General features: G+C 39.7%; 2 protein-coding genes across 7 annotated transcripts in view; both read left to right on the top strand.

Moving 5' to 3' along the window:
* The window catches only part of BCL2L13 (BCL2 like 13), a 34,705-nt gene extending 22,509 nt beyond the window's left edge, over positions 1-12,196 (top strand). For 4 of the 6 annotated variants that reach the window (XM_083700668.1, XM_083700669.1, XM_083700670.1 and 1 more), the window contains exon 7: positions 5,510-12,196. In XM_083700668.1, the coding sequence (XP_083556794.1) occupies positions 5,510-6,322 (813 nt within the window). In that variant the 3' untranslated portion in view covers positions 6,323-12,196. The remainder of the gene's footprint in view (positions 1-5,509) is intronic. The other 2 variants (XR_014555631.1, XR_014555632.1) reach the window with 1 other exon arrangement.
* The window catches only part of LOC310826186 (tigger transposable element-derived protein 1-like), a 1,677,490-nt gene that overhangs the window by 842,859 nt on the left and 821,925 nt on the right, over positions 1-12,706 (top strand). The window lies entirely within an intron of this gene.

The following is a 12,706-nucleotide window of genomic DNA, read 5'->3' as shown; positions in this document are numbered from 1 at the left end:
GCAGTATTTCAAGTTTTCCTGAAACATGGTACTACTATTAAGCAATGCTTTTTGGTCGTGTTTAAATACTTGAATAGGGAAACTTCAAATTAATTGCTCTGTTTGGAAGCTCAGAATGCACAGCAAATGTTCTTGCTGGTCTTCACTACTGGTAGTACAGCAGAATTGGAGAATTATCTGTGGTACTGCCCCTGAGCTGCTTAATCCCAATGTGTAAGGTTCAGCTAGACCTCCTAAATTTCCAGTCATGGTGAACCTGTCCAAGGAAGAAGAAACAACAATGTGTATTGGGGGGTAGGAGATAGCTTAAAAGCTGTTTAAAGACTAAAATCACTTCAATATTCATCTACTCCAGCAGAGGCAAGGAATGGATTAGTTAAGAGTGTCTTAACTCTCTGTGTTCCATTAGTCATTAAAGAGTATGTCATGAGGGTCTCCCAATTCCTTGCACGAAAGTCAAAAATAGTCTTTCTATAGATTTAGAGCTTTGTGAAAACATCAGGTCTTTCTACAGAGGAAGCAGTGGCAAAAACAGTACAACCTCAGGTGCTTTTGTAAGTGGAAATAATCCAGACCGAATGAGCTATTTTGTAGACTAGGAAATTAATTAGACTGAAGTAAAAAATAGTCATGCAACATGGAACACACTTGGAGCAATAAGATACTACAAACTGAATATATAGAATCTTAATATTGGATTCATCACCCAGTGCCATCATTGTGTAATGGAACGTCAGTCAAGAGTAGATTTCCTGATATTTGGAGGATTTTTGCACAAATGGCAACCTTTAAAAAGAAGATTGGTTCTGGGAATAAGTCCCGTAGAACTCAGCTGGGCTTGTTTCTAAATAGACCTGCATAGGATTATGCTGCAAGACTATAAAAGTTAAATGTAGCACATTTAAAAAGGTAATGTCCTCCTTTTCACTGTTCTGATGGTTTCCAGACATTTTTTCTATGTTGCTTTTCCTTCCTCACTGCTCACACTCAAAATGTGTGCAACACAACTTCTCATTAGAAAAGGAAAAGCAACAAGAAGAGAAGTAAAGCAGACTTAATGCAGATTTCACTGAAGAACGTTACTTTTGTAGTAATTTCATTATCAGGAAGAATCAAAATGCAGTTGCAGTTTCTAAGTTCTCATAAAGTTTTGCATATGTAAGCTATAGCTTCTGACCTAAAAGAAACAGAGTCATGCAATGTTGTTGGTTACTGAACTTGAAAAGGATTATAAGAACAATGCAGAATATATACTTTTGCTTTACTTCTCTTCTTGTAAGGCAGTAGATTGGTTTGCTTTGAATTCATTTTCAAGGTAGCAGTGTACTTCTTTAATCATAAGAGGCAGAGATCTAGCTCTGAGCATTTTTGTAGACATAGCTTGCTCTCTAGACATTGTTGATGGAAACCAGAAGAGTCACAGAAAGGTTCCATGTTTTCCACTGGGTCAAAACAAAAAACGTTCATTCTAATTTGGCAGCAGCTTAGCTCTACAGCTTGCCCTGAAGCTGTATTAGGGCACAAACAAATTGATGTGCAGTGCGCATACTCCCTCCCCTTTCTCTGTTCTCTGTTCACTCTCCCTCTGTTTGCTGTGTCTGCTGCATCAGAAACTTCTCTTGGAAAAGTGCAGAGTAAGAACAGTCAGTTTGGGTAAGACTTTACTACTGAAGTAGTATAATTATGCTTTAAAAGTGTCAACCTTGTCCTAATTTCCAGTGTTTCATCCACATTGAAAAGGACTTGTGGGAGATCTGAGAAGAATAGAGATGACTAACTATTTTTGCTTAAAAGTTGTTATTCTGCTTTGTCACCAGTTTACATGCTTGTGGCTTGCTCTGCTTTAATAATCTCTGCATGAAAGTATAATTAAGTGCCTTTGGAAACTTGCACATCCATTTGACTTGTAAAAAGCGAACTAGAAGCTGCAATGCACAATTAAAGTCTAAAGTATTGCTTTCCTTGCCATTGTGATTGTGATTGAGTTTATAGAATGATACGGAAAGCAGGCTACTTCCCCTACTGCTTGACTCTGGGTTTTATTTTCAGTCTTGGCATTGTTGTCTTTAGAAGTGTAAAGTAGTCATTCAGTTTCTAAAACTGAAGTTGGTGGTAAGTAGCTGTGTTTTATACTCTGATGGTAGTGGTATAAGAACAAATTTCATTTCCGTTTTGAACTTGATTTGTCATTCTTATTAGAAAGACAACCAGGATCTTGCACCAAGGTTTGTTTGCTTAACAAAATTTATATTCTGCTTCAGTGTAGTAAAACCTCTAAGCATCTTGCTCTTCAGACTATTAATAGTGGCATACTTTCAATGAAAAAATAAATTTTTCTGGTTCTTTATTCCAAGATTTGACTCTGGATGACAAGGGAGAAATCTTTAGGCAATGTATTAAAATAGCAGCATGCTTTGTTGGAGAGTGCATTTTGTAAGAGAGTAAAATAATGTACTTTTCAGACTTCACTTGCTTACAGAAGTGAGATAATGGAATCCAGGATAACATAATGGATGGTGTAATTTAAAAATAATAATTGCTGGAAGGGATATATCAATAAATGCTAGCTGAAGATTTGTAGGCTTGTGAGACATTATTGTCTTTTATAAAGGAGTCTACTGCAGATTTCAGTATCAGATAACAATTCCTGTTTTAGATTGCTTACCTCTTGACTTAGTTTCTCCTCTCTGCTTGAAAATGGAATATTGTGGACTGTAACACTGTATTTGACAAGGGGAGGTCCTATTTAATAGGTTAGTGTTGCTTGTACAGACTAACTGCTCCTGGAAGGAGAGTTCCTGTGTCTTTTTGTATGCTTTTCTAAGTGAAATGAGCAAGTGTTTGTTTTTAGCAGCATGGGTAGCGTGACTGATTAATTTTAGATCTACCTGATACTTAGCATTTTTACTCTTGACTGTTTTGAAATACTAAAACAAATCATTGGGATCCTGCATATGCAGTTTAAATTTGTTTATATTTGTAACCTGTTCCTATGTCCAAAGTCAGTGAATGAAAAGCATAAGAATCCTATTAGGACAAAATAAAGTTGGGCTTAGAGAAGACTCCATAACCTTCAGCACTCTCTTGCTTCACTGCATACTAGAGACAGCTTCACCCACCTTCCTCGGTGCCTGCTATCCCACACACTTACACTCTTCTGTGTCTCAACCCCTTCCAGTGTCTATTTCTCCCTCTTATTGAGGTTGTTCCTACTCCTTCAGCTGACACCTAGGGGAGCAGCCTCTTAACCTATTCTTCTCCCCACCACCCCCAAGCCTGGAAAGCCAACCTCTTCAGGAGCCTGCACTCTCAAATTTGAGATTGTTTAAGATGTCTTTTCCTTCATTGCTACTTAATATTCCATGGCTCTATCTTTTCCATTATTTCTTTTTTTAACTGCTAATTCCTGGCACATTTGAAAGCTGTTAAACTGCACTCTGAAGACCTTTGCGTGACCTTCAGATAAGAACAGCACTGTTGATGTACAAAGATTAGGTATAACACCTCAAGTGGCATAAAATAGCCTGTTCTGTGGATCATGTGGTACAGATAAAAGGATTCTGTAGCCTGTGGTGCAGTTTGTGCTGAAATGGAGGTAACAACAACTTTCCTTTATGAAGCTAAGAAATCTATTTGAGTAGTATTGCTGGCTAGATGTAACTGAGAATTCCACACTCATTGTTGGGGAAGGGCTGTAGCTCAGTGGTAGAGCACATGTTCTGCGTGTAAAAGCGAGTCAGTGTCAACAGTACTAAGAAAGATGGACCCAATGATCTAACTTGTTATAAGGCAACTTACAATGTTCTCATTTGTAGTATACACAGCTTAATGTTATTCATCTTGGGGCATAATCTTTCAGTTCAGATACTAGATTATTTAATGAAACTGCCTAGGTAATTGCATCAGAGTGTCTGTCTTCAAAAATTAGCCAAATTGTTTTGCAGAAACTTAGTAATTGTAGAATGATCTTCTCTCGGCAAGTTTTGTGTCCTCAATTAAGTAAAATACGGGGCCAAAAAGGTTAAGTTGTATGAAACAATATAAGCGGAATGACACTGGGAGTAATATTAATTGAACTCAACTCTCTAGAACTAATATTTCAGAAGTTAGGCCTCTGGTGCCTAACACATTTTTTATTCTTTCTTAGTATTGATTTATTTTAAAACATACTCTACTTGTTTTTTTTTTTTTAAAAAACCCTACTAAAATATCTTTGTTGGCAAAACTTCTTTGCTGCTACCTGTGCAGATCTCTTCTCAATAATCCTTTGGTTTTCTGATGCAGGGTCATTCTTGATTAGAATATCACAAACATCTGATGGGAGGGCCTGTCTGCATTATAGTGCTCTGTGTTCTGATTTTTGTTTTACATGACTCTGGTGCTGAAGCAAGGGTGAATAGTGCAAGCTAGCCTGGAGCTATGGAGAGGGCAGAGGAGTGGGAACAATTCATAGCAGAATAACATGTACTCTTCACCATAAAGCTCCTGAGCTCATGAGACAGCTTGATCAGCACGGAAAGAGGGTGGATGGGGATTTACTGAGTAATTACTTTCTGTGTGGCGGCAGTCCAGCCCCTGATGCAGCTTTCTGCATGTGCCACATTCCATTAGCACAGATGGATAGTTGTGAAAGGCAGCCATCAACAGAAGCTCTGAGAGCTTTGCTTGAAGGATGCCTGAGTGGTTCTGGTTAGCAATGCTTCAATATTCTTTGTATTATAACATTATCTCTCTATACAGATACCAGATTATTATTATTTTTTTAAAAAGTTCAATTAATTCAAATAGGCTTTGAATTCTTATAAGTTATGAAGAAATTGTGATATGTGTATGGGTGACTCCTGAGGAATAGATTTCTAGAAATAAAAAAGTAACTCCTATGTAGTTCATTTTCAGTCGAGGCACTTTCCTAATAGAATCAACAGTCACCATAGAGTATGTGAGAGATTACTACAGAACTACAGTTGTACTTCGGAAGTCAAACGGAATCCGTCCTGGAAGTCTGTTCAACTTCCAAAACGTTCGGGAGCCAAGGCACAGCTTCCGCTTGACTGCATGTGTATTGTGAAATAATGTACATCAGATTCATGTGTTATGCTCATAACAGTCCTGTGAAATAGGTTAGGGTGAGTGATCCTGACTTTTGTGTGCATGCACACACATAGAATTTCATAATAGTAGAGAACTGAATCCAGGTCTCTTTCCCATATCCAAGTACAATACTTTTGTCTCAAACCAGACAGAAGACAATTACTGTTCAATACTTAGTTTTGACAATATGCAAACCTCTTTAAGTATTAGTTTTGTTGCCTCCCCGCCCCCCCGCAATAATTGCATGCAACTGCACTCTGATGGAAACCTGTTGTATCCATTGGCTGTTCAACTATATGTAGCAATTATACGTTCTCTGGGTTGTTCTGAATTAAGGCTACCATTCTTCTGTAATGTGGTTGTATCATGTAAAATTAAGTGCTGCTAACTTCGTTGATTATGTGCATTTTTCTTCTAGGGTACTGTTTTTAGTTTGGATTCTGAAGAAGAGGAGTACCACGGAATAATTGCCGAAGATAGCAATGACATCTACATCCTAACTAGTGACAACTCAGGCCAGGTGAGCCCTCCTGAGTCACCTACAGTGACAACATCTTGGCAGTCGGAGAGCTTGCCAGTTTCTTTGTCAGCTAGTCAGAGTTGGCATACTGAGAGCTTACCTGTCTCGTTGGGGCCTGAGTCTTGGCAGCAAGTGGCTATGGATCCTGAAGAAGTGAAGAGTTTGGACAGCAATGGAGGTGGGGAAGAAAGGAGTGAAAATAACTCTTCAAACTCTGATATTGTTCATGTTGAAAAGGAGGAGATACCAGAGGGGGTTGAGGAAACAGTGGTGTCAGAAGTGGTCCTGCAGGCTGACCCTGCAAGGTCTGCTTCCCCAGAACCTCCAACTGCATTGCTGGAGCCAGAAGCTGAAATTGTGTCTTTTAAAAAGCCAGGCCCCTTTGCACCTTCACATAAGGAACACCAGAAAGAGGGGAAAGAGGTGCTGCTGCCAGAACCTGAAGCTCCAGCCTTGAGTAAACCTGTGCAGCAATTAATTCAGTCAGAAGAAAAAGCTACCCCCAAACCTGAAAGAATACTGCCTCCAGAAGAAGAAATAAAGACCAGAAAAGGAAGCTATTCTGAAGAAAAGGAAGAGAAGACTCCTGCTGGAGAGGAGAAACCCATCCTCTTACCAGAAGGCAAATCAATTCTACTATATGGTGGGGCAGCTGCAGTGGCCATTCTAGCTGTGGCAGTAGGTGTAGCACTAGCATTGAGGAAGAAGTAGTGAATGCCTCTCCTCAAGGAGGTAGCGCCTGAATCTACACTTAGTTGCATTGGCTGAGGGTTGTGGTGCCTGCTGTTAATAGGAAATTCATGTAGCAAAAAGGGTGATGGGGCAAGGGTACACTATAAAGCTAAGCCTGGGGACAATCATGTTTTTAGTGGACTGGTATCGGATCTTCCTGTTTAACATATAGGGGTGTCATTTTGAAAACCCCTGCACATTTAATATGTATGTATAACACAGAAATGGGGGTGCTTATACACTGGAAACCGGCACAGAACATTCCAGGGGAAAAGGAAAGTTTGTTGTTATCCCTGGAGATTTCCCTTCCATAAGCTGTTCTTGCAGCTTCTTGGTTCCCCTTTAACCTCTTGAATGAGAGGCTCAGTGTAGCAAGAGGTTGGTAGCTCTTTTGTCTTGGCTTCCTCAGGTATTGCACAGCTCCTCTTGACCTCCCAGATCTCTTTTCAACCCCAGTGGGTTAGTGCTTCTTCAATACAGTGGTACCTCGGGTTAAGAACTTCTTTCTTTCTGGAGGTCCATTCTTAGCCTGAAACTGTTCTTAACCTGAGGTACCACTTTAGCTAATGGGGCCTCCCGCTGCCGCCGTGCCGCTGCTGCGCGATTTCTGTTCTCATCCTGAAGCAAAGTTTTTAACCTGAGGTACTATTTCTGGGTTATCGGAGTCTGTAACCTGAAGCGTCTGTAACCTGAGTTACCACTGTACCTCTTTGCTTTATACCTTTTCTACCCCCTCATATATATTTAATGAAATTCTTAAAGCTCTTTAATGTTGGGTGGGTAAAGCAATAGTCTCCCATGCAGGGATGAAATTATAAGAGTTTGGTGGGAAGACATATTCTTGGATCCCTCATGTGTATCTGATCTCTGCTACTTTTGTGTTTTCCCTCTCCCTTTGCCCTTTTAATGCATCCTGTTTTTTATATCTGTTTAGTTATCAAAGAGACCCTTTTATCATAATGATGAATAAAAAGGAGAGATGTTCAGCAGTTGTAAGCTGAACTGGCACCACTTGCAAAGTCAAAATATAAGCACCTGCTTTGGACATCTTTTCCCTCTTGTGTTTGTACAAATTCAAGAGTGAAAGATGCTTAGCCTTAAATTGACCTTGACCACTGATAAAAAGCCAAGCACAAGGTCTTCAAAGAAATGAAGTCACGTAGTTCAACCGAAGCAGCATTGTGCTGTCCCTCCCAGTTGTTTGCCTGGTTTTGGCTGTAGAGTGAATGGTGACCTGAAAACCAGTAAGTCATGTAAACTTGCCAGATAATAGCTACCTGTGGAAAGTTTATTTTTAATCCAGCCAGGTATGATTTCTACCCAAGAGGAATGAAATAAGATATGTCTTATCAGTGTTTGGTGCTGTGTGTGTGATGGAAACAAAATTTAAATATTACTCTGTTGGTGTTTGCTGGCTCTATGGAGTGGAAGCTCTCATGTCCTTCAAGCGATTTCTGCAGCTTGTTTGGGCTGCTGAGATGTGTATAAATCAAAAGAAAAAAAAATGACCTTTTTCAAACTTTTTAAAATATCCAAGCTCCACCATAGTAGACATATTCAAACTTTCCCCCTTGTTATTCTGCTAACCAAAGGATGCCGAATGAACCCCTCCCCCCCTCTCCTGGTGTACTAATTGGATATGATTACCTGTCTGGCAATCAGGTACCTCTTTACTATAGTGCTATTTAGGAATGTGAAAGTGTTGAGTAGTGGTTTTCTCTAGTTCCTTGCCATAGCTGCCTTTTCCAGTTACCCTCTGCAGAACAGATGATCAGGAAATTCCTAAGATTCCCTTCAACCACATTTGTAGGCTGAACTTCTCCATTCATGTATTGTAAATAAAAGAATCATCATCTCAAATTAACACGTGTATACTCATCATGTGGCAGTGGTGATTTTCTTCTTCTCCAGTGCTTGTGTTAACACGTTACATTTTGGAGGCAATGTCTTGGCAACATGTGGCCTATTCATTATGACCTGTGTTGAATTTTTTTGTTGCAAAAATTCTGAAAGGCTAAATTGCTTCTTAACAAACAAAAAAACAATTTCAATTCATTTTAGGGGTGTGATAGTAAATAGAATATGCTCTTTTGCCACAGGAAGCATCCTATAGCCATTCCTAGAATTCATAGACAGACTATGTAGCAAATTGCTACAGGTCTCATCTCAGTGCATGTGATGCAAGTAAAAGTAAAAGTAAAGGTACCTCTGACCGTTAGGTCCAGTCGTAGACGACTGTGGGGTTGCGGCGCTCATCTCGCTCTGTAGGCCAAGGGAGCCGGCATTTGTCTGCAGACAGCTTCTGGGTCATGAGGCCAGCATGACTAAGCCGCTTCTGGCAAACCAGAGCAGCGCACGGAAACACCGTTTACCTTCCCGCCGGAGTGGTACCTATTTACTTGCACTTTGACTTTGACTTTACTTGCTAGGCAGGCAGGAACTAGGACCGAACAACGGGTGCTCATCCCATTGTGGGGATTCGAACCGCCAACCTTCTAATCGGCAAGCCCTAGGCTCTTAATTAGATGCAATTTAAAGGGAAAGTAAGGTGAAAGACTCTTAAGAGTCTTTGAGCTTTAGCCTAGTTTCATTTTTAATCCATTCACCTTTCAAAATCTCAAATTTATTATTACTTATTTCATGTTGTTGTAATTGCTATTTACTCCTGAAACGTCACTGGGCAGGCCCTTATTCAGTGTAGTTTTGATTTACATTTAATGAGTGATAGTTGCCACTATGACAGTCTGCATTCCTGTTTACCATAAAACTGTCTTCCGTCTTACTATAATGGTCACTTGATTGTTTGGAGCATCCAGGATGTCTGATGGCAAAAGTAATTGCAGTCAGCCGTAGTTTTAGCACAGTAGCCAAGTTGATGAGGGTTTGGCTCTAATGATTGTGAAGTTGGGAGGAAGTATCCTTACACACGTTGTGGTAGAAAGCCTGGGTTTACTATCGGTTGGCTATTTGAGAGGAAGCCACTGCCAGTCTCGCCTCCCTGGTGAGTATGCATGTATAATACATAGTTTGTGCACACAAGGGGTTATCTTCCCACATTACATGCACACCTACAAATGTTGTATGTGAAGTGTCCTCTAACCATATGGGAATTTTTGCTTTTTGATTCAGCAGGATGGGAACTTTGCCATGGCGGTTGGGAGTTGCTGGTTAGGTAATTTCCAATGCTTTTTTCTAGTGCTGTCTTTGTTACCTATTTTCCAGAATAAAGTGCCTCAGTGTATTCCAGTGGGCTTTAACAGTTTTCCTTTTTTATATTGGCCTGCTTTCTATTTTGTAGCCCTATTGTCCAATAGTGAGTATTCTTGAGCTATAGCTCCAAAAGCCTTTGGGGGGAAACCTCCCATGCTGGAGGAAGGTAAAATAAATCATAGCTGCTATGTCATTAGATATTAGCATTGTTGCAAGAGTTAATATAGCTCAATAGTACCATTTTGGGTTCTCAGTATTTAGAGATGCACTAGTATTAGACCAGTTCAACCGATAATAGATGGGAATGGTCTATAGCTCTCAATAAATTTGATGGTTTGAAATGGATGTTGTTTCATCTGCGTGAATATTTGCAAAACTCTTCTTTCTCCACTACATACCCTCTTAAATATGAGTTATGCATGCTTTGAAATAAGCCCCTCCCTTATCTGCTAGGGCTATTGCCAATACAAATTCTCATTTTTCTAACAGGCACTACAAATTAATTAGGATAAACCGGTACTGTTTTTCTTTTTCTAATACTAAGGTCATGTGTTTGGCCCGGGGGTGGACAAGAGAGACAATGGGAAACTGTAGATTGGTATTCTTCACCTGTTAATTTCGCTAGTTTCAAAATGCTAAAAAGAACGTTAGATGAAAGATTAAAGGTGTAGAACTGTGAACTGCCACTTTCAACCATTGACCAGTAATAATCTGTTCTATTTTCTGTAGATTTCTGAAATAAGTGTGTGTGTGGGGGGGGGTAGTCTTTTCCTGAAGATATTAGGGCTTCAAGATGAAATAGGACTTGGTAAAGGTGTCTCATACTATAATTTCTCTTATTCTGTGATATATAGTCATACATTTATTTAGTTGGTTCAGATGAATGTCTGTTTTTAGCAGTGAGATGGATGCTTTGAAGCAGTGTTATTTCACAGCTTTTCTTGAAGCATCACTAGAGAAGGGCTAGTTTGTTTATAAATTAACAACTAACATTCTCTGGCAACAGTACTTCTCAGGGTTAATGTTCATATAGCACATGCAACAGGCTGGAGTCTATATGGTTCTTGGAGCTGCAAACAATAAACTATTTAGGAGAAATCATGAACATAGGTGTTATTGTGTTAGCAGTAACAGGCATATAGGTAGACTTTTAGAACTGTATTGCATGTGAAAGTGTGTCACCTAGAGGTACCCATTTATATACTGTACTATTTATGAGCAGGGTGGTCTACAATTCTGCATTGGAACACCTAAAGTTATTAGACTGTACCATACAAACCAAGCCACAAATGCACATTCAGACAACAGTGTGGCTGCCATCCTCTCTCAGCCGCCTCCCCCCCCCCCAAAAAAAAAAAAAAATCCAATGGGCAGGTGACTGCCATTGAAAACCTCTTTCCTGTCCAGGCAAGCAACAAGGCAAGAAGCAGCAGCTTAAGCCTAATTTGACCACCTCTCTTAGGGGTGATAGGTGTGTTGCTCCCTGTGGCTTGTATTAGAGTTGGCTGAAATAAGCCCAGCTACTTATTTAAGAACAAAACAAAAGCAGGAAGTAGCTGGACTTTTATCTCAGTAAATCTAAAATTGATTCCCTAACTCTCACCCACTGCTGCACTAATTTCTGGTGCTGTAGCAGTCTTGTTTGGCAGCAGCAGGGAATCTTCAGGGAGACATGTTTGATATGCTGCATACTAAAACAGTAGCTACTGGAAAAACTATGTTTCCCAGAAGCTAGTTGCAACAGGGGGGAGGCTATTCCTGCAGCTGCTGCAGTACTTCTATTTATTAGTGGTTAAAGGAAAGCAGGTTTGTGTGGGTTTGACTTGTAATACTTCATCTATCAACCCCCAGAACTCTTTATTTCCACAGCTAGAAAGCTGAGTTTGATTGCATTGTTATTCCTTAAGTGATGCCCTCTAACTACTGATTATGAGGACTTAAAGCAAATTTTGTCTAGGAACTGTCCTAGCAGTATAAACTGTTACAATCCAATGCAGACTTTCAGACATTGCTCATTAAGTAGAACCTATTTTACCTCTGATAATGCTTTAAGTTATGTTGGAAGAGATTGAAACTTGGTTGCACTCTAAAAGATTATGGATTTTGATTGTGAGAGCAAAAGAGATGAGATAAACGAAAGACTATATAACAAACCACAATTTATCCCCTCTAGAGAGTTCCAAAACCGTAAAAGCAACTCATCAGCATATGGGTTAAAAGCCTATTTCAATCCTGTTCATACAAAAGCATAGAGGATTTGAGTTATGACTAGAGGTATTAGAAAAAAAATTGTTTGCTTCTAGTGAATTCCTAAAACAATTGGTTGATTTTCAATAATAAGCAAATTTGCATTCTGAAAGACTGACGTGACATGCAAATCAGTTAAGTGTTCAAGGAACTGTATTTTTCTAATTCCTTATGCAAGTACAGCATTTTCAAAATTACTGTCTGAAGCCTTTTGTGCCATTTGATGAATTAAGAAAACTTGCTATTTCCAGTGTTAAAAAGGAGTTACCAGCTCCCTCATCTACTGTTTATAAATTGAAGGGGTATGTTTATTTTTTCTCTGCTGATGGCGCTTTGTTGTAAGACCCATGCCCCTAGCCCTCAGTTGCACTTTAATAAAGTCAGTTTTGAAGAAAAGATGTGTGGTATTTCCTTCTGTTTAGTACAGGTGTGGGAAAGCTTGTGGGCCTGAGGCTTGAATATGGCCATGCACAGCTCCCCATCTGACACACACGGCTCTTTTCGGGCTCTAACCCCCACACCATGCATGCCCACTACTGCTTTTGCCAGTCTGGAAAGTGTCACATGATGCTTTTTGCTTGTCTGGAGGGAGGGGTGGTGGTATAAAACTTTTGATTTTTCTGTGGTACGATAGCTATGTTCAAGCCACAGGACTTGCATCTGTTATTCCACCCACTTTTCCTCTAACACCAATATTAACACTCTGGCTGCTGGTAATGGCTTCCCTTTAAATTCTGAAACGAGAACTGCAGCTAGAAAAAAAGGGATTAGGAATACAGGATCATTTTTTTTAGATCTTAACCTTTCATCTCAGTATTTTATCAAAACCACATTCCCTAGCACTCAAGTTTTGACAATGAAAGGGTCAGCATAAAATTCCAGCTCTCAAAATATTCTTCCTGTGCT

This window comes from Podarcis gaigeae, assembly GCF_964106915.1.
Source record: "Podarcis gaigeae genome assembly, chromosome: 10".
In the NCBI taxonomy this organism is placed as follows: Eukaryota; Metazoa; Chordata; class Lepidosauria; order Squamata; family Lacertidae; genus Podarcis; species Podarcis gaigeae.
This window is presented reverse-complemented; position numbering and strand designations above follow the sequence as displayed.